The following is a 21,449-nucleotide window of genomic DNA, read 5'->3' on the forward strand; positions in this document are numbered from 1 at the left end:
AGCACAACTCCCTGTTGGCAGATATTTGACTACTTTAAACTGATTTCCTCACGTTGTAGGCAGTACTGAGAGTTGAAGGAACCATAAAGAGGAATACAGTGGGAACATGTGGAAGGATGGCTTGGTGGTGGCTTCCTTTTATTGATGGGATGAGGATAGACTAAACAAGAATGTAATTAGGAAATGAAACGCTGTGTTCTTTGTCCCTTCCCAAGATGTGAAGGAGTTGAAGCTTGATGTTATTCATTGACATCAAATGGTTGTAACTAGATGAGCATCATCTAGTTGATGTTGATTTAAATGTTGATGATTTAAATGTTGAAATTCTTTAGGTGAATGCAATTTGTTTTCCACAAAACTTGTCTGATATTGTCGTAAGCGGTAGTAACTGCCATCTAACACTGCAGTGGATTAAATAATAAGATTCTGATTCCTTTAATATTTAGCACTGATGGTTGTTGTTACAGCAGTAGTTTAAGAGCTGTTGTTCTTTTTTTTTTTCCCTTACCTTCTGTATAGATAATTCCATAATTTTTTCACTGTCTCTTGGAGAAAGGAGCACTATTACAATTAGATGTTTGTGGATAAATGGCTATTTAAGTAATCTTTCCTTTCTGCACTTCAGATCTATACAGATTTTGATGAAATTCGTCAGGAAATAGAAAATGAAACAGAGAGGATTTCAGGAAATAATAAGGTAACTGTCTGTCTTTTCCTTGCTGTAGATTCTCTTGCTACTGAAAGTTTTCTTAAACTGTTCTGGCATGTAGAAGTGAAAAGCACTGACCTGTTCTATTGAAGAGATAGCAAGCAGCATTACTATGTTTAAACGCTTTTCACAGTGTTCACTAGACAAGTGACTCAAGCTAAAAGAAAACACAGACAATTGTTATTGCTTTACTTCAAAACTTCCATAATAATCCTGCAGAAAAATGTTAAACTTGCTTCCGTGCAAGTATGTAAACTTTCATACCTTCATGTATGATTATAAAATCAAGTACTGTGTTATTGAATGTCTACGTAATTACTGAAATAAAGCCTCCTATACATTATGTTGAGGAGATAGTGGAGCAACTGCTAATACAAAGAAATTGGTTGGCAGATGTGCCCTTTTTTTCCCCCAACAAATAGATAAGATGTATGATTGAAGAGAGGTGTTCTTTTATTTATGTATGTATTATTACAAGATACCAGATTTGACTTTCTAAAAGGTCACTTAATAATCCAGTAAAGTTATTAAATTTACTATGTTATGAATACATTTCTAGGGTATCAGTCCTGAACCAATTCATCTTAAGATTTTTTCATCTAATGTCGTGAATCTGACTCTTGTGGATTTACCTGGAATGACAAAGGTAAGATATGAAATGCTTTTCTTCTGAAAACACCAGTTTTTGAACAAGGAACTTATGTTCAGTCTTAAGCATTATTTTGTATTATTAAATTAGTGTTTCAGTTTTTAGAAGTTGTTTATTTTCCTTCAGGTAAAGCAGTTGGCTACATAAATGTACAGTTTCGAGTAGTTCCACAGTGTTGGTTTTTTTTCTAGGTGCCTGTTGGTGATCAGCCCAAGGATATTGAACTTCAAATAAGAGAGCTAATCCTTCAATTCATCAGCAACCCAAATTCAATTATTCTGGCTGTCACAGCAGCTAACACAGACATGGCCACATCGGAAGCACTTAAAATTGCACGGGAAGTGGATCCAGATGGTAAGCATCAAGAAAAGCTAGATCTTGTAATCCAGCTTCAGCTTTATTTTAGGATTTAAATAAAAAACAAAACCAATACAAAGCAGAAGTCGTTTGAGCAGAAAGAAGTAAGATAATGTTACTTAATTTCCTGGAAAATACAATTATTATATTTGCTTGAAGGCTGCCAGTTTTAGTCTCTGCAACTCAGAAAATATTGTGATCAGTTAATATCTTGGGAGCGTTCTGGCTTTCAAACATATCAGAACTATTGTAATAGTCCTACAAGTCACATCTGTTTTCAGAGCAACAAAATGGCTTTACAGAATGTTGGTGGTTTTGAGATTTTCTTGTAGTTTAATCTGTTAGGATGATTTCATGCTTTATTGTCAAATATTTTCTCTTTTATAAGAGAAAATACATCTTCCTGTGGAAGTAATTATCTGTTTAGATGTTAGTTTAGTGACTTTCAGTAAAAATAAAATTAAAATGTTTTCCTAGCGTCCTTTTTAGTGTTCTTCATTTGTATGACAGAACTGACTGAATTTTTTAATCTAAAAAGGATTGGTTTTATAATTGAATAATGACTTAGAGACAAATCTGAAGCTACAGGGTACTATTAGTATTATAACTTATAAATGGCACTGTGTAATTTGAAAGATAATGGAAGTATATACTCTGAACATAAGTATATTGAAATTAGGGGAGAATTTTGCATTGGTATGCTTTCCCCTTGAATTCTTTTTCTCATAAAAGTAGCATTTCTTACTTGCTTTCAAAGTACAAGTTTGCTTTATGATGTACGCCCACAGCTTTGATAGAGAATCTCTTCCCTTAGCTGACTCTCTAGTCAGATCGTCCTGGTTCCAGGCAACAGACCCTTTGTTTTTCATTTACTCCTGTAGAAGTGGTCAGCTGTGTTGTTGTTTTTTTTTTTGGATCACTTCCCAAACTTCTAAACTTTAAAGGTATGGAGTGGCAGCTCATGTTGCAGTCTTTGTAGGCACACTGGTATGCAAAGATAATTTGAGTGAATGTTTCTTCTGTGGTGTCTGAGATGAAGTTGTTTCCATTCAGAGATCATGAAGTCATGTACTTTACAAAAATATGCATCATTAGCAGAATAAATCCCATGCTGCTTCTTCAGTCTCTTGGTACTTCTGGCAACATATTTGATGCACAGTGCTTGAAGTGGTCCTATTACCTCCTCTGGCAGCTTCTCCAGTAATAGTGGTGTTTCAAAAATAGTTTCAAACAGATTACCTTTATGTGTAGTATTGCATATATCCTAGATGTTCAGTTTGCTCATACTTGTGGGTCCCCTCCCTGTTTGCCTTAGTCTTCTCTATAAATGCTTAATAGCAACCTCATGTACAATGCAAAAATATTTATTACATTTAGCAGTTATATAATTTCAAATTGTGTGTTACCTGAATCTTTAACCATGTATGCGTTGGGAGTAATACATTCCAAGTAGTTATTTATCTATACTTTTGTTAATAAAGGGCTCCAGATAGACAAGCACCATACATTTTTGTGCTGGTCTCTTCTGGCTTGGTCTGTTATACTTCATGCATCTGTATGAGGAACTTTTTGAATGCTGAGCTTTGATTGAGACAAAACATCCCTGCGAATGAGTTTTTCTTTTGGTAGGTCGAAGAACCCTTGCTGTTATCACAAAGCTGGATCTCATGGATGCTGGCACTGATGCTATGGATGTGCTCATGGGAAGAGTGATTCCAGTAAAACTTGGCATAATTGGAGTAGTGAACAGGTCTGTCTGGGCACACTTACTGTTTTTAAGACTTCGTGTTGAGACTTGTTTAGCCATGAGTATGATTTTAAGAATAAGGTGATTTGACATTAAAATAAGCAAGCAAACCAAAAACCTGCTGCTTACTGTTCAAAAATGTGTTCTTTTCATCACTGCTAATTTAGAAGAAATGTGTCTCTACTCCTTTCTTGGAGAACTGTAGTGTTAATTCTTCCCACTATTGATTCCTAGCTGATTTTTAGTTTGAGGGATGTTTCTGATCAGCTGTTGACATTATTGCTAATTCAGCAGTAATGGATATTGTATGTTAGGGCTAAGCCAGTGCTAAAAGCATAGTACATGTTCACTCTTATCTTTTGCATCTGCTAGGTCAAATCACATGTAGTGAAAAGTTTTGGTGTTTTTTTTTTTTGCTTAGTCTGTGTATGACTGCTACCTGTACTGATTTACTGCCTGTGCTTCATGGAACAATAGGTGAACCCCTTCTTTATTGTCTAGTCAATAGGAGCAATTGTCTTTTGTTGTTGCCTAAAGCAACTCAGCTGTTCACATGTCCTGTCAGGCAAAAAAGTGTGAATTGTTTTTACTTTGCGTGTTAACTACTGTGAAACTGTCTTTTACCTTCAGGAGTCAGCTGGATATTAACAATAAGAAGAGTGTAGCTGATTCTATTCGTGATGAATATGGTTTTCTTCAAAAGAAGTATCCCTCCCTAGCCAATCGAAATGGGACTAAGTATCTTGCTAGAACACTGAACAGGTATTACATTAAAAAAAATAAAAAATGAGTGCTTTTCAAGGTATGTTGAAATGTAGATTGATGTATGATGTACATAAACATTTGTATTTACCTTTCCTTTTTACTTTGCTGTACAGAGAAACTATAAGGAAAGTTCTGTTTGGTTCCAAATTCAATTTCTGAATTTACTGTAATTTTCCTGAGCAAATGTTTTCCTTTGTTGATTGTTTTCTGTCTCATCTCTCTTTTGATGGATATGATAAAGCTGAAATTTCTTCCCTCTCATGAAGGTCTCTTTTCTATTTTTAGACTACTAATGCATCATATCAGGGACTGCTTGCCAGAACTGAAAACCAGAATCAATGTTTTAGCTGCTCAGTACCAGTCTCTACTTAACAGTTATGGGGAACCTGTTGAGGACAAAAGTGCCACTTTATTGCAGCTTATTACCAAATTTGCCACAGAATATTGCAACACTATTGAAGGAACAGCAAAATACATAGAGACTTCTGAGCTGTAAGTACCAAGTGGTTTTCTAGTGTTTTGACTACATGTTTAGATTGAGCGCTTGCTGACTTACGGTGATGATAGTAGCACAGTAGAGCATGATATAGTCAAAAATGTTAGAATATAAGGAATTGTAAAGAAGTTTGTAATGAGAGCTTTCTTCTTCACTAATTTCAGTTACTTTGTTCTTTCAGGTGTGGTGGTGCCAGAATCTGTTACATCTTTCATGAGACCTTTGGACGAACCCTAGAATCTGTTGACCCTCTAGGTGGCCTTAACACAATTGATATCCTGACTGCCATTAGAAATGCTACTGTGAGTGTTACTCAGTATTTCTAATTGTCGTTCCTGTATACACTGGATTCGAGATATAATTTCAACAAGTATGTGCTACTTCAAGACTGTGAATTAATAATAACTGAATGAATTTGCCTGGATATGCTGAATCCTGCTTTTAGTTATTTCAAGTGAACAATACAGCATTCACATTTGCAGCCTTTATCAGTTGTGGAATGAATTTAAGGGAAATGCTTGCTCATTTCTGTTGTATATAGGCTGAAATTAAGCTTAGGCCCAACTTTGGCAACCCAATGCCATTACATGTATGAGAAAGCGTGATGAAGGACTGCTTGTGCACTTGTTCTGCATTGAGCACTTCTGTGTTAGCTGTGAGGACTCAGTGTGAGTTCTGCAGGCTAGAACGTGTTCAGATATTCTCATTTGGCAGCGGGTTGGACTAGATGATCTCTAGAGGTCCTTTCCAACCCCTACAATTCTGTGGTTCTCTAATGGATGTGGCTCTTCAGTAGTTAAGTATTTACATAGTTGGTTTTGTTATAATATGGGAATTGATGTTGGTAAAAATGGACCGTAAGTTTACTTCTAAATTTTGCAGTATAAGGAGCATTCACTCCTTGGAACTTGACTTGAACAGGTCGGTTTTTCTATTGAGTTCTGTTTGATGCAGGCAGCCGGATGTGTTTTTGCACAGTCACCAATTATTGAGACTTGGAATACCTCATACACTCACAGCAATGCAATGTGTGCATGCTGTTGTCCTTCTGTAAATCTAGCACAGCATTTACTGACTGAGAAACAATATTGGTCATAAATTAAATTATGCCAAGCATTGACACAGTGATGCTGCACCACAGATATATGTAACAGCAAACCCAGCTGTTGTGTAATGAGAGTTGTGTGGCCAGAACTGCTGAATAGTGGTACCTCTTCTGTGGGCTTAAGATTAGGAAGAGAAAGTTCTAGTTTTCCTTTTTAATTTCATTTAAACTTGGATCCATAAACCTGAAAAGAATTATTTGAGGCTTCAAGATGGTTGAATCTTGAGCATTTCTACCTAAAGGTTCTGGTTAGTCATTACTTAACAGTGAATTAGTCTTACAGGCATTTTCTGTATTTCTTTACTCTGTAAAACTTTGTTTTCAATATTCTTATAATAGATACTAATCGTAGATTGGCTAGGCCTGTTCTGAGTGTTCTTTTTGGGTGTGAACACTGTGACATGATCTATTATGTTCTTCACCAGGAACTCCTGAATATAAATGCTCCTTATTTAAATATATGATTCAGCAACTTTTACTGTCCTTTTACCTAGGGTCCCCGTCCTGCCTTGTTTGTTCCTGAAGTTTCATTTGAATTGCTGGTTAAAAGGCAAATCAAACGTTTAGAAGAGCCCAGCCTTCGCTGTGTGGAGCTGGTTCATGAAGAAATGCAAAGAATTATACAACATTGTAGTAATTACAGTACACAGGTAAAAAATACTTGTATTTGAATAATGTTATCAATTATTGGACATCTTCCACCTTTCCTCTGCTCCTTCAAAAAAAGTCTTATCAGTAAATGTCTTTTTTCTAGGAGTTACTGAGGTTTCCGAAGTTACACGATGCCATAGTTGAAGTAGTAACCTGTCTTCTGCGTAGAAGGCTTCCTGTCACAAATGAAATGGTAATTTTTTATGTTTTATAATGTTGGTGGAAGAGATGTGTTTTCTGGACTGTTTTTGTAATCTCTGGAACCTGAATTATTAAAAGAATCACAACTTATCCTTGTTTAATGGTGAACCGTGTAACAGCTATGTTGTTTGAAGCTTGTACTGTATGAGAAGATAGATTTAAAAAGCCCAAAAGGATTATGATAAGGGTTATGTTTGATTTTTTTTTTTTCAAGATTGTTTTACTCAAACTTGGATTAAAAACCTAATTTTTTGGATGTAGGTATATTTTACCTGCCCCGCAACAGAAGCTATGTGGTTGCTGTAGTTAAAGATGCAGTGCTAATAACTTAAATTAGAATCTTTTTTTCATTTGTTTCAAAAGTAAGGTCAAGATAAAGCATTGTTTTCACTTTTAATGCCCTTTAGCAAATGAGAGCTGATAATTCAGTTTCTGTCTTTGGGTAATTATGTTCTAATATATCCCCAATAAGCAAGCACAAAATATTAGTATATCTGTATATAAATGTGTATGTTTGATGTGAAGAGCAAACAGAAGTTCTTCCTCATTGATCAGAGGATATAGGTGGCTTGGTTCCATATAGCTTAGGCTTCTTAAATTACTGAGCTTTATTTCTTGCTGGAGAGGGGTTAGCTTAATAAAGCTAACAAGTTAAACTGATACATGTTTCAAAAAAGCTGAAGATCTGAGTGTATTGCAATGACAGAATGAATTCCTTTCTTGCTTTCTTATAGGGTCAGAACATTGGTGTCTTTGTGTCTGTAAGGACAGTCTTTGGCCAAGGGCAGTTACAATGTATTGTAGTCTAGGCAGGCTACTTAGACTGGCGTTGTAAGTCATTGTTCTTTGCTGCCATCAGACTTACTGAATTTTTGTGAATTCCATTTCATTGCAGGTTCACAATTTAGTGGCTATTGAGTTAGCCTATATCAATACCAAACATCCAGATTTTGCTGATGCTTGTGGGTTAATGAATAACAATATTGAGGTAAGAAAATACACCTTCATCGAAGATAAGTTCAGTATGCTTAACGCAAGAGCTGATAAGTTGAAGGAATTTTCTATAATTGTGGGTTATATGTTGGTTAAAACTGTCTTATCTTTTGACTCTTCAAATGAGAACCTAAATAACTAATGAAAGAACAGACTTCTCAGGTGTTTCTGAAGCATAGTTGAATATTTTGAAGTACAGAGGTTGATTGTTTTACAACATGGTGTACACTTTGATCAGTTGATTTATTAGGTTTATATTGCAAATTACGTTCAGAGTTGATATTTTACTGAAAACAGTTCTACCTCTTGTGTCTCTCTGAAAATTAAGGTGGGCACCAGATTAGTGGCTATTAAACCAAATTTTGGAAGAGAAACTAAGAAGATAGTTCTGTTTTTACAATGTCAGGAGCCTTTCTGTTTTGCATGCTCAATTTTGATTGGTAATCAGTGTTGCTATCATAATCCTATAGAAGCAGTTGTTCTACAAGTGCTATTAGATTTCTTTCTCAAAGTCTGATTTTTCATTGCAGTGTTTCATCCATCTACCCAAGAGCTTGCTAATATTGTTTGCTTCTTTATCCAACACATTTTTTCATAGTAGCATTCTTTTTTTAAATGCTTGTACTGTCATTTCTGTTTGTCAGTTCTAACCTCTTGCTTTCTATTATGTATTTTATATTGACTGGTTATGCAATTGATTGAAGAGCAGTCTACCAAGGTAAATTCTAGTTCAGGTACAATGTCTGCACAAACTTCTGTGAGTATGAGAATTAGGACTTGGTTGAGTATATGAAATTATTGTATTTGTGTTACTTAAGTTAGTTATTTTTCCAATATCTTCATGATCAGGTCATTGAACATTTTGAAGCAACAGCATGTAGAACATCTTACCTTTATTCAGTGAAGAATCAGTTATTAATATCAAGAAAAATCATTTTTTTGTTTGTTCTGATCATTTCAAATTCTTTTTTCTTGTAAAATCAGTGCTTCCTTTTGGGCTAATCAGAGTAAGCTATGCTGGATGTGAAAGCGAATCCTTTTGGATTGTTTTGAAGATACAGTGCTTAATGAGGGTTATAGGGGATCTGCACTGAGTCAAACTGCTTAGCTTCGGTCCTGTTTTTAAAAGCTCTAGTCTTGATTATGAAAAGTGTTGCAAAAAGTTTTGCAGAGTTTTTTTTATGTTGATAATTTACTCTAATTATCAAGTCAAAAGTAGTTTCATCCAAAGAATTGAGGCTTTTATAGAATCATAGTATAATTACAAAGCACTAGGTGAGATTAAATTATTAGCGTATTGTCTTTTAAAATTTGAACTCATCTGTAATGTATGAATGTTGGATGTGTATTGAGACAGAGAGGTGCATAATTGAAGTCTTGTTGGATTATTTTTTAAAGGAACAACGGCGTAACAGGTTAGCCCGGGAATTGCCCTCTTCTGTGCCACGAGACAAGGTAAATGTTTTTTTTATTTTTTTTAATTTGTTTATTTTCAATGTAATGCATTCTCCTTTGATCTAATGTAAATGCTGGAAGCTTTGATGTGCTGCTCTAGTAACACTCTGGGAAGCTTCCAAGTATTGACTTTCTTCTTTTGATTTCATGAGGTGGGAGTAGAATGCCTTTTCTTCTTCTGAAGATGCCTTTTTTTATTTTGGCAGGTTTTAAATCAGGGATTTCTGAGGACTTACCTACAAGTCTATATTAACATTACACGTATTACTTGAATGTCATTTCAGATGAAGCTTAAAATTTTGCAGATGAAGGAAGAAGATTAACAACTGATCTAAAATATTTACTGTGCCAGACTGCAATTTTAGTGCAGCCTTATTTTTGGGGGGTTGAGAGAAGATAGAGGGGATAAAGTTGTTGATTGTCATAATCCAGTTGTGTGCTATCTCTGGAGCTTGGATACCAAGCATCATGAAAATACTGCCTTGTAGAGATGGAAAGTCTGATGATCAGCTGGGATTTTAGACAGTCACGCATTTAGTATTCTGTGAAGTATTTTGAATTTGAATGCACAGAATATGGTTTAAGTTTCTGATTATAATAGGTGTTAGTACAGCTGGTAGAAATCAATTCTTTAAGTTTCTTAGCTTAAAAACTATAAGGTCTCAGAGAGGTTCTTCAGTGTTACTGCCTCTAGTCTGTAGAAGGCAGCTGATGGATTAACCGAGAATGTAAGGGAACTATCTAGAGTCTGATTTCAGTGCCCTGTGTTCTGTTAGTTGACTTCATTTTTAAATCATCAGTGTAGGAGCTGAGATGAAATTGAAGGACAAGATGAACCAAAAGTGCCCTACCTGTCTTGAACATGCTTTTTTTCACTGCTTTTATTACTGGTTTGCTTGCAAATACAAAATATTTTCTGGGTTAGAAAAAAACATACACATATTAGAAGCTAAAAGTGCATGAATTTGCTAGGTAGATTTGGTGGTCTCCAGTTGAATTTTTTTCCTCCCTGCATTTTTTTTACCTTCTTTAGTCTACTAAAGCTCCAGGTGCATTGCCACCTGCTTCCCAGGAGGCTGTTACTGCTGCTTCTGCTGAGGCTGATGGCAAGGTCTGTCTTGATTTTTCCTATAAGCACTGCATGCCGATTGTTGTTGTGGTGCACCTCAGGTACTACAGGAAGCAGTCTGTGTTTAGGGCTCTTTCCCTAATAACAAGATGGGTGTAGACTGCGTGACATTTCGTGATGTCAGTATGCACAGTGGTGGGTAAAGATGTGCAACTAGGTGTTAAAGCCACTGCTTGCTATTTAAACTCTTGGTTGTAATATGTTGTCGTCAATTGCTTGTTTGGTGCAACAGTACTGTAATCCAAGTTTTTCAGCATGGTTAAACTGCATGTTTTTAATGTGTTGACAGTTAAAGAAGAACAGAAGATAAACTAAAAATGTGAGTTTCCTGCTTTCTGCAGGGAATCCTTACAGGCTTTCTTAGAACTGAACCCCCTTGTTGTCTGGCATTAACTGTTCACCTCTATGTGTGAAATGTATTCTGCAGTGGCTTTTTGCACTTCAGACTTGTCGTCACGTTAAAATAACAGCTCAGTACTGTAAAGGTGTTTTTGCTAATTGCTTTCATTGAAGCTGCAGAAGATGGAGTGTCACAAATTTGTGTAGTAGGAGTAACTAAGAAGACTCATTCTGCTTTACTGCGTATGTATGTTCTGCTTCCAGTGCAAAGCTGTCCTGAGCAAAGTGGTTTAAGTCAAAATCAGTCAGCTTTATGATTTTGGTCGATGTTTTATTGGTTCTGATATGCTGCAAACACCTAAAAAGAAATCAGGAGCTACAGTGAAGATATAGTTGTGACTGCAGAAGTTGCAGGAAACTGCCGAGTTTGATTTAATTTGTGTTTCCCACAAAACTTGCTCTTTATTAAACAGTGTATACTATGGTGCTCTGTTTCTTACAAAAGAACGTAGCTTTCTGAAGCTACTTTGGAGATAAAGCATGCTCCACAGTAATACTGAGTGGGAGAAGTATAGGGGTTTTGCCACTTCAAATAGCTGTCTTAAAATCAGAGAGTAGTGGAGCTTTCCTTCTCAATGGTTATTTGTTATTAGTAGAGGTTCATTGGAGTTCTTATAATGTATTCTGTATTTCTTGGAACAACAGTGCAATTTTATTAAGATTACTGTTGTGCACATTTCCATCGGGTTTCTTCCTCATGTATACTCCATTTGCCATTCCCTCACTCGTTAGACCCAAGATGAGCCTGTAGTGGTGGGTTTAGTTATAAGCACAATAGATGGCTCTACCTCAATTCCTCCTATTCCTGGAGGAAGACATAAGTAGTAGCAGTTCAGAGCCTTTACTGATCAGCACCAAGTTTGCACTGTTTTTTTTTTTCTTTGTTTGCTTTTTACAGTATGTAGTATACAGCTGCTAGACTTATAGGAAGGTACAAAACAAAAATTAACACTGTTCCACATCAGAATAATTTCTTTTTTAATACTAATCTAACGTGTACTATCTACTGATATTTTTGTCCAGTATTTTCTAATATGTAAGAGTTGGGTATTATGTCCTGTTCTCAGAAGAACAAAATCATTCTTTCCCTGCAATGCAAACTTTACTTCCCAGGCTGTGCTATCCAGAAGATGGAGATTCTTCTTTTTTTTCCCATTTGGTACTGAAAAGCCTTCTGTAACACAAGCTCTGTCCACGCAAATACATTCATAGCTTTGATACCTGGAAACATACACCTGCATTTATTTCATTTACTTCATAAGCTGTTCTTTACAATAACTTTGATTTCTATACAAAGAGTTTAAATACATTGAGGTCTTTCAGGAGCTTGTGGCGAATCTTAAAATATGTTTTCTGATTGATCCTGATAATGTAGGTTATATTACTCTAAGAGTACATGGTAAAAGCCACTAGATTAAGGAAAACTGTATTTCCGAAGCAATCTATAAATGCTGAAGCTTGCTTGTGCAGGGAATTTCATACTGTTATTAGGAAGAATGCAAGTTTAAGAAGCTTTCATTTTACTGATATTTTAGACTTATTATGGATTGAAAGTATCTTTCTAATTGGTTTCTCAAAGGGTAAACAAAAGTGGGGGCTGTGAAGAGCAGTATATAGAAATAAAAATGCACATCTGAAAATCCTATTTTAATTGAGTCTTTCTTACCTGTAGCTTACTAATAACAAATTTGATCTTCTTTGTAGTGCTCTAGATTTAACTCTGACATTTTTCTTTGTGTTGTTTGTGCAGGCTGCTGCTGGAGCAGAGGTATCTCAGGAGTCTGGAACGGGCAACTGGAGAGGAATGTTGAAACCCTCTAAAGCAGAGGAGGTATCAGCAGAGGAAAAGTCAAAACCTGCTGCAGCTCTTCCTGCTAGTCCTCAAAAAGGACATGCTGTAAACCTGTTAGATGTGGTGAGTGTCATGGAAAGATGCATACTTCCTCTTTGTAGTTAAGGCTCAGAAAATAAAATGTAGGAATTCTCTAGGTTGTGACTTTGCTACTAATATGTATCTTCATGAATAATGACCACTATGGAAACAGGGAGCTCCAGTCCTTTAACCTTTGAAGTTTCAGCCTACAATTTGGGATAATTGGCTTCCTTTCAAAAACTTCTATGGAAGTGAAATTCTTATCTAGATCACTTCTAAAACAGAAGCATATCTCAGCTTGCCTCAGTTCAACTGCACATTCATTTTTTCTGAAGTTGGCATTTTTCATGCTAGAGGAAGACAATCATTTAAATTAAAAATGCATGAAGATTATTGGCAGAGCTTACTGCCTTTTGTGAGCTTTATAAGATAAAGTGGCTGGTGTCCTCTGTCTTTTCAGTTTTAAAGATCTGGATTTTGACGTCTCTAGGTCAGCAGTAGAGTAGTGTTGTGAGACAGATTGTGTATCAAATTATCAGACTGAAAGAGCAATAGTTTGTTTTGGTCTCTCCCAGTTTTAGTTTTACTTACCTATACAAATGAGCAGAATTTAACGTGAGGTTTCTTTCTATTTTTTTTTCTTTACATAGCCTGTACCTGTTGCACGCAAACTTTCTGCCCGTGAGCAGCGAGATTGTGAAGTGATTGAACGACTCATTAAATCTTATTTCCTTATTGTCAGAAAGAATATTCAGGACAGGTAAAACAAAGCTACCTAGATGCATTTAAGTCATACAAATATTGTGATGAGGTCTCAAGTGTTTTATGTCATCTTGCTTTTTTTTTTTATAACATTTCTCACAGAATTTAGAAGGCTGAACTAGTACTTGTTTTTTCTAACAGCTTTAATTCTGCATTATATTGGTGTAAGTGGTTCCATTAGTTATTTAGGAAGTGGCAGTTTTTCTAGAGGTTGTTGCAATTCAGATGAATGATTGTCAGCAAATAACTGGAATAAACACTGGGTGTCACATAGCAATGGTAGGACTTAGCTTTGCTGTCCTTTTAGTTTCAAACAGGGACTGCTGAAGCTAAGTTTTCTAGTCCTTAGCCTGGAAATATCAGGAGATATTTCCACAGTATACAGCTATGGACAGTTTATTTTAAAAAACAACTTTATTTATTTTTTTATTCTAATGTTCCCCCCTTCCCAATGAAGAATGCTTAATTTCCCTTTTGTCTTTGTGGAAAAGCTTGACTTTGTTTTCTTATTTAGAGGAAGGACTCTGCAAACTGAATTTCTAAACAAATTTGCAAGGTCATTGGAGTTTTGTTCTGCCAAGAAAATTAATTAATATTCTCCTCAGCATAATTTTTGATATTTCACAGCAGGAAATTGCTTTGCTTACCTTAATTTTACTAATGCGTTAGTAGTATTACCTCTTTGTGTGCTCTAAACAAACCCTTTACATTCTTTGCACTAAATATGAAGCAAAAATACTATCCCAAGCATTGTAAACTTGATGCATTAAAACATCCTGATCTACTTCAGTAATCTTTTTAATAAATCTTTTGAATATCATACTCGTGTCAATCCCACATCACACTTGCAAAGCTGATTCAGTCTCTTATTTGGAAGATTCAAAGCTGTGTTGGGTTATAGATACCAGAGTTTTACTTTCACTCTTAGCCAGGAAACTCCCAAAATATTTTGAGCTTCTTAAATTCTTCTTTCAATAGAACTTGAAACGCATCTGCTTGAAAAGAGGATTTAAAATGAGTTATTTTACTATTGATAGATCCATATGGTTGCATCGTGATTTCCTGGAAATCACTCCTTAGTTAAGCAGGAAGGAACCTTAAAGCAGAACAGCCTAGTGGGGAAAATTCCAAACCAAATATGGGAGTACAGTTCCAAAAGTTGACATGTGTTGATGGATCCAGGTTCATCTTGGATCTGACTGTTTAGATTTGCATGCACTCAGAAAAAAAGTATATTCTTTTGAGCAAAACCTCTTGATCTGCCCAGGATAATGGTTTTGATTTGGATTTAGCACTGGGCACATGAGATCACATGGATTTGCTGCTTAGTGAGTCAGTACTGACTGTATACCAGCTCCCAGTCTCCTCTAGTTGTAAACTAGTTTTAGTGTTGCATCAAGAATGTAATTGTTTAAACTGTTATTTTTTATTTATCAGTTGAGAAGGACAATTAATGTTTTCACTGTCAGTTGCTGCTATTCTGGTGAAATTAAACCAAGGTGCATTGATTTGATTTTCTTGATCCTCCATTTATATCCTCAGATTCTGGTACTGTTCTAGTATAGTGATTTTATTTTGCCTTTGCTCGTGGAAATATTTTTGCTCACCGTTTCAGAAAAGTATTCCTACACATATCTTAAGTCCCCAGGCAAATCAGGTTCCAGTAGTTTCAGTACTTTATTCATAGAGTCACAGAATTACTCAGGTTGGAGAAGACCTTCAAGGTCATCAAGTCTGAACACAACCAAACCATACTACCTGAACTCTTAACGACCCTACTGCTAAATCATGTCCCTGAGCACCACATCCAAAAGGGGTTTTGAACACATTCAGGGATGGTGACTCAACCACACCTCCCTGGGGAGCTTATTCCAGTGTTTAACACTTTCTCTAAAGAAGTGTTTCCTGAGATCCAACCTGAACCTCCCCTGACACAACTGGAGGCCATTTCCCCTTGTCCTGTCACATGTCACCAATGAGAAGAGACCAACCCCGCTCTCACTGCAGTCACCTTCCAGGTATTTGAAGAGAGCAATAAAGTCTTCTCTCAGCCTCCTCTTCCTCAGACTGAATAGCCCCAGCTCCTTCAGTCGCTTCTCATTGGGCACATTGTCCAGACCCTTCACATAGCCTTTTTGTCATGCGTAGCACAGTGGAGATTTGGTTTTTGGTCCTTAGTGGGGGGGGGGGGAAGTAATTTATTTTTAATGTTACTTTTTACAGTATATATTAATGTCCTTTATAATACAGTCATCCCATATGGATGAAATTAATATTCTAAATTGTACAAGATACTTCATTTAGTTGAGACAGAAACGCTTTTTTATATGTTGGTGGTAGATTTCTGGAAGTTTGAGCCAGGGTTCTGTGAAGCTGCTTGCTTATGTTGTGAATTCTTTGATCTAGGCCTGGTTTTCAGTATTATGTCCTGAAGAAACATTATTTGTGTGCTTGCAGTGTGCCAAAGGCAGTGATGCATTTTCTGGTGAACCACGTGAAAGACACTCTTCAGAGTGAGCTGGTGGGCCAGCTGTATAAATCCTTGCTGTTGGATGACCTTCTGACAGAATCTGAAGACATGGCACAGCGCAGAAAAGAAGCAGCTGACATGCTCAAGGTATTAAAGAAAGAAAGATCAGGGACCTATGGGAACAGGGAACTGAAACCATGTAAATGTTAGATTTTTGTTTCTGAACACATGCTCTTATTTAACTTTCCTCTATTGTGTTCAGTTTAAAAAAACCCCTTTTCATTATTTAGTTATGTGACATATCAGTGTGCTTATAGCTACAGCAGAATGCTTCTTAGCATTGAACTATATAGAAAAGAATGCCTCTCAGATGCATCAGTGCAGCTTCTACATCAGTGGCAGCTTCACTGATGTAGCAGCGAGAGGTGCCTCTCTCTTGTGAGCAGCACAGTCTGTTCTAACAGTGCACACATGAGAGATCAGATGCCCTGAGATGCTGCTTATCCAAGATGCCTGTAGTGAGTTTAGTCTTTGCAGCTATGTGATAAAAGTATTTGAATGAGGAGAAGTGTCTTAAAACTGAAAGCTTCATTGGACCACACACAACTCTGGATTTCTCCTGATTGGAGTAATACTTCAGTTTTAGTATTGGTTGGTATTCTGAGCTTAAACCAAAACAGTTTACATTTTTGAAGTTTAGCAGGTTAGATTGTAGTGACTGCACCTGAATACAGAATTAATATAAGTGCAGTTTCCCCCTCTGTTTTAGGGGGATATTGAAAACATTAAATTTGTGTACAGTGGAAAGGTCTGTTCTTGAGAATTTGTGTATACACACATACAAAATGTTAAGATAATTGTGTTCTTGGGAACACTTGAGCATGTTAATGTTGCTCCAAACAATGGCAGTGAGTTCTTTTCACTAATAACTAGAAATGCAGTTTTAAAGTAACTCAGTTCTCATCTCTCGAGAGACAATTCAGTTATATCTTTGCTGAAGTCTTAGCACTGTCTTCTGTTCTGCAATAGCTTTTACTTGCACAGTATTTTGCAGATGGAAGGTTCTGTTGTTTATCAGTGTCCATACCCGTTATTATCACTAATGAGAATGACTGACTTTGATTTAAATACTAACATCACACTTTCTGACTGTCGTCCTTGCTTCTTTGAGAAATCTTTTCAGAAATACTGATCAGCTTTGGTGTGTTTTGTCTTTCCATGTGCAGGCCTTGCAGCGAGCCAGTCAAATAATTGCAGAGATTCGGGAGACACACCTTTGGTGAAGGCTGTACCAGCCATGCTATTTATATGCATTGGAGATTATGCTGACTTCAGAATTGCTAGGCATGGTATACGGAGTATAATTTTTATTTATGAACTCTTATCTGTGTACTGCAACTGTGTAAATCTGCTCATGTAAAGACAGTTGGTTTGATTTGCAAACAGAAAAATATGCTGTATTTTGCAAAATAAGTTGTATTTAATCCACATAATAAATGGCTCTAAATGTTTCCTTACCAGCTTTCTGGTGCAAATTAAAGCAGACCAAGTCTACTGTCTTAGTGACAGGCTCATTTGAACTTGGGGAAATACAATGAAGTTCCAGTGCCTGACTTGATAAACAGATTGCCTGTGGTTAAGATGGACAGTGTAGTCTCGTGGCATAGTTTTAAGCTGCTTTTACAATAGAAGTTTAAATACTGTGAAGAGAAGAGAGCACCAAGTATTTTCTTTCATGAATATATTGCATGCACTATGACAGATGGAGGTGTCAATTCTATAGCACAGTAGACATGTCTACCATATTGCTACATGTGTGTCCCCATTTCTTTCCGAATGTTAAAACTGCAGACAAAATTTTCAACTTCATTTAATGGAGTATAACGTTGGATGAATCAGCCTGGAGCTTGTGAACAAGTGAAGGCCTACTGGCAAGTGGGTGCCAAGTTGTTGATGTGCACTGGAGCTTGCATTAAAATGTTGGGGTTTGTGATCAGGTACAAGAACACCTTCCCCTTCCTCCCCCTTGGGACCAAGCCCCTGGACCATCCAATAGTAAATCAGTTCTGGCACAACTGAAAACATAAAATAAAAATGGATTTCAAAACTTACGGGATAACAAGTGTCTTTTTCAAAAACAGATGAAGTTGGCCAGGGAGAAGGGGATCCTCACAACTTACTACCAAACTTTGGTAGATAGGACAATATGAAAGAAAGTCTGAGATTGGAATATTTATACTAGAGTTCACAGTTACTTTAAAGGAAATTGTATTGTAAGTAGCTTTTTTCTTTTTTTTGTGTGAGTTTTGAGGACAATCACATTATAGGAAACCTTAAGTTGGAAATTTTCTTCTGATTGTAATTCATACAGTCAAACACTGTTCACACTAACCTTTAAAGGGTAAGCATTCAATTTTTATGACTAAAACAATTATTTAAATTCCACCCAGCACACTTGCATGTACTTTTCAAGCAGATCTACTTTTTTTTTTTTTTGTATAAAGTAAAAAATGTGTACTATAAGCAGCACCATATTTTATCAGCTTCAACACAGCTTGAATGTGGAAAATGAGACAGAGCTGTTAACAGCTTTGGTCAGCTTCTAGCACATGAGGCCAGTACTGAGGAGTTTTTATTCCCCTATTCAGCTCCTCCCTCATTTCATCCATTAGCAGAAACTGAATTCCTCTTGTAAGCTGCTAAAGATTGAAAATTCAAAAACTGTTAAGGTCTGAGTTTCCATCAAGATCTGCTTTTTTTTTTTCCCCACATAATATTTTGAGTTTGGTACCACTGCTAACACAGGAAGTTATATCCCACGTGCAATTCTTGCTATTTTATGAGTTATCTGAAGTAATTCAGAGGACACAGAAATGTAATGTGTATTTTTAAACAGCCTGAAAAGTCATGATGTATATGTTATATATAATGAATATAAAGGAAGGAATTGCAACTTTTTGCTTCTTATTCAGGGATGGTAGTTCTCAGAAAGCGTAAGCCACTTCTCCAGTAAATTTGTAGCAAACAGTGAAAGCTTTTAAGTATTTTGTTGAAGGTGATACATTGTAGTTGGAATTCCCTTCGTCTCCTTGCCTTGTACTTTTGGCATTTGGGAAATGTTTTCATCCAAGTAGAACTGTCCCTAAGTGAATGACTACCTAAGTTTTAACTCCCAAATGTTGATCAATAATCTGTTGTCAAGACAAACTCTGAATTGCAAATTTTTCAAGTGCTACATGATGCAGTTGAATTCTATTTATTTAAGAATGTCTTGCAAGTGATAACTGGCTCTGTAATGTCATGTGAAGTCTCCAAAATGTTCATCTGTTGGGTTTTGAGGTTTTTTTGGAAATGTTATTATATCTTTTGTTCTACAAACACTTTCGACTTGGTAATGTTTGAGTGCCAAGAAATGAACTTGTCATCCTCAATTCAAATCTTTAAAAATCCATGCTGTAACAGTCCTGTTATTAAATAAACAGATACTGTATAAGATTATCTCAGAAATAAAACTTTTTGAACTCACTTTTAGTCCAGGTGGCAGGACTACATGCCCTTACAAGTTTATAGGATAGCTAAGAATACTTATACAGCCTTAAGTTTGCACTTGCCCTCCTGCAATTCTTCATTTTTAGTTCTTGTAACAGTTGCTGCAGTTGTGTAAGTAATGGGGTTGACAGGCTGCTGGTGGCCATTAATTATTTTCAAATGATGGATCATCTGAAACAGAATTAAGTGCTGTTGTTGCTGCCATCATTAGAAGAAATCTCATTGATTCCTTACAGATCTCTTATAGTCAATTAAAACCTGAAATGTTTGTCATCAGCGATCAACTTTCACCTTAAAAGACAATTTCTACCCAATGAAACAATCCCAGCGAGAACAACTTCTGTAGCCAAGTTTAGACTAGTAAATGCTTGATGTTAATACCTGACCTGTATGTGGTAGTACTGTAAATAAAACACAGTATCTGTGTGTGAAAAGCTTGTCAATAAATTTTGTGGATTTCTAGAAGTCAGTTTCAAATTTCACTTGGTGGGTAAGGGGAGCGTCTGTCTGCTTCAAACTGGATTCTGAAGTAAAATGTAACAAACTCAAGTAAAGTCACCATTAACTTCTGCGGTATGGAGGACTAGCTTTGAGAGACACCAGACTGGATATACTGCAAACTAAGGTCTCTGCTTTCTGGAATTGCAGCAGGAGAAACAGCTTACCGATCTGCTGTTTCTGTTTGCAAATGGTACTGAATTATTATGAGGTTGTTTTGTTGTTTTTTTTTCTGCAAGCACACTGCTAACCTGTGTTTTCTGCACATACTGAAGTTCTTAAATGCATGGTTTTTTTTTGAACTTGTTGCCAAACTGTATTGAGAGGTGAGAGAGTTAGATAATTGTTCAAAGTTAAAGAAGAAAAATAAGTACACCAGTTGTGTTTTGTTTCTGTATAGCTACACCTTTTAAACTGCTGAAGGTGTTTTTATGTTCAGGTAGTTCCTTTTTTGTGTATTTACTGTGTACCCTTTTACTTTCTATCTTGTTTGACACCTTGACAAATTTTAGCACTTCTTGAAAGCAGCCACCACTACTGCTAGCTGCCACTACTTGAGTCCTTTGCTTTGTTTCCAGCTGCTGAACAAATGTGGGGTTTTATTGTTTTGTTTTTGTGGTGGTGCTCTTTATAAATCTCTAACCCAAAAATACTGCTTTTTTTTTTTTCCTCTATACTTGCAATTTGCACATGCAGTAAGTATTTAATATAATATTTCCACTTCACCTTTGAACAAGTCTTGTCTCTAAATGATCACCTGAACATCCCTGATTTGGGGTATATGAGAAATAATACTGGGTTTTTAAGTTGTCTTTGATCCTGGGCATTACTGTTCTAATGCTCAGGTGCAACACTGTACAAGCTGTCTATGAAATGCAGTGGTTGCATCTAGCTGCCTCTCAGAGAGAATCAGGGAGGGGGTTGGATTGCTAGGAGCTGGTTGGAAAGAACCACAGAATAAAGCTCTTGGAGTTGATGGATCTCATTATAGGCATTGTGTAGAAAGAACTTACTTTAATTTTGTATCTGTAAAAATAAATAAAATCCTTTTAATACCTGGTTGAAGTGGGTGCTAATACTTTAAAAATAAATTGAAATGTGAGGATAGGTGTAGGATATATCCACTGTGTGAACACAAAAGGGAGAAAAGGCAGGAGATCAGGTATGAAAAATGACTTATTCTACTCTTAGTTTTGCCTGCAAACAGAAAGTAGCTGTTAACTCTGATCTGTTGTGTTTATTTTGATGTTAATGTGGGTGTGCACTGGTGTTATTTCATTCTCAGGTGCATGTTTTCATATTGCTGTAATGCTTCTGTTATGTAAGGACAAGGTTTCTGCAAAAGTACGCAGACAATCTTCTATGAAAACAAACTTTTTGAAATTGCTTAGCTTCTCTCTCCCCTCTTCTATCCTTTTCTCATAAAAATTGTGATTTATTTTTTTTCTTCATTTAGGAGAGCTGTAATCATTACTGCAGCGTAAGGCAAAGTCGCAAGAAACACAAACTGGTTCTGAGAACTGACAGGATAGATGTAGGTTTTTTCAAGGTAGGAATAACTCATGTACTTCTTTTTCTTCATAAAGCTATACAATATACACAACGTTGTTAAATACTGTTGAACATTAAAGACAGTAATAC

General features: G+C 36.2%; 1 protein-coding gene across 4 annotated transcripts in view; it reads left to right on the top strand.

Moving 5' to 3' along the window:
- DNM1L (dynamin 1 like) overlaps positions 1 to 17,872 on the top strand; it is a 35,222-nt gene extending 17,350 nt beyond the window's left edge. For 2 of the 4 annotated variants that reach the window (XM_065742628.1, XM_065742629.1), the window contains 16 exons: positions 626 to 697; positions 1,269 to 1,355; positions 1,550 to 1,712; positions 3,345 to 3,465; positions 4,093 to 4,224; positions 4,513 to 4,719; positions 4,905 to 5,025; positions 6,323 to 6,478; positions 6,583 to 6,672; positions 7,576 to 7,668; positions 9,072 to 9,128; positions 10,162 to 10,239; positions 12,407 to 12,571; positions 13,180 to 13,289; positions 15,749 to 15,908; positions 16,988 to 17,872. In XM_065742628.1, coding sequence (XP_065598700.1) covers positions 626 to 697; positions 1,269 to 1,355; positions 1,550 to 1,712; positions 3,345 to 3,465; positions 4,093 to 4,224; positions 4,513 to 4,719; positions 4,905 to 5,025; positions 6,323 to 6,478; positions 6,583 to 6,672; positions 7,576 to 7,668; positions 9,072 to 9,128; positions 10,162 to 10,239; positions 12,407 to 12,571; positions 13,180 to 13,289; positions 15,749 to 15,908; positions 16,988 to 17,044 — 1,869 coding nt within the window. In that variant the 3' untranslated portion in view covers positions 17,045 to 17,872. The remainder of the gene's footprint in view (positions 1 to 625; positions 698 to 1,268; positions 1,356 to 1,549; positions 1,713 to 3,344; positions 3,466 to 4,092; positions 4,225 to 4,512; positions 4,720 to 4,904; positions 5,026 to 6,322; positions 6,479 to 6,582; positions 6,673 to 7,575; positions 7,669 to 9,071; positions 9,129 to 10,161; positions 10,240 to 12,406; positions 12,572 to 13,179; positions 13,290 to 15,748; positions 15,909 to 16,987) is intronic. The other 2 variants (XM_065742630.1, XM_065742632.1) reach the window with 1 other exon arrangement.
- The last annotated feature ends 3,577 nt before the right edge of the window (positions 17,873 to 21,449 follow it).

This window comes from Cyrtonyx montezumae, unplaced genomic scaffold (assembly GCF_038088225.1).
Source record: "Cyrtonyx montezumae isolate F1298 unplaced genomic scaffold, pur_monq_1.0 scaffold_3, whole genome shotgun sequence".
NCBI lineage: Eukaryota > Metazoa > Chordata > Aves > Galliformes > Odontophoridae > Cyrtonyx > Cyrtonyx montezumae.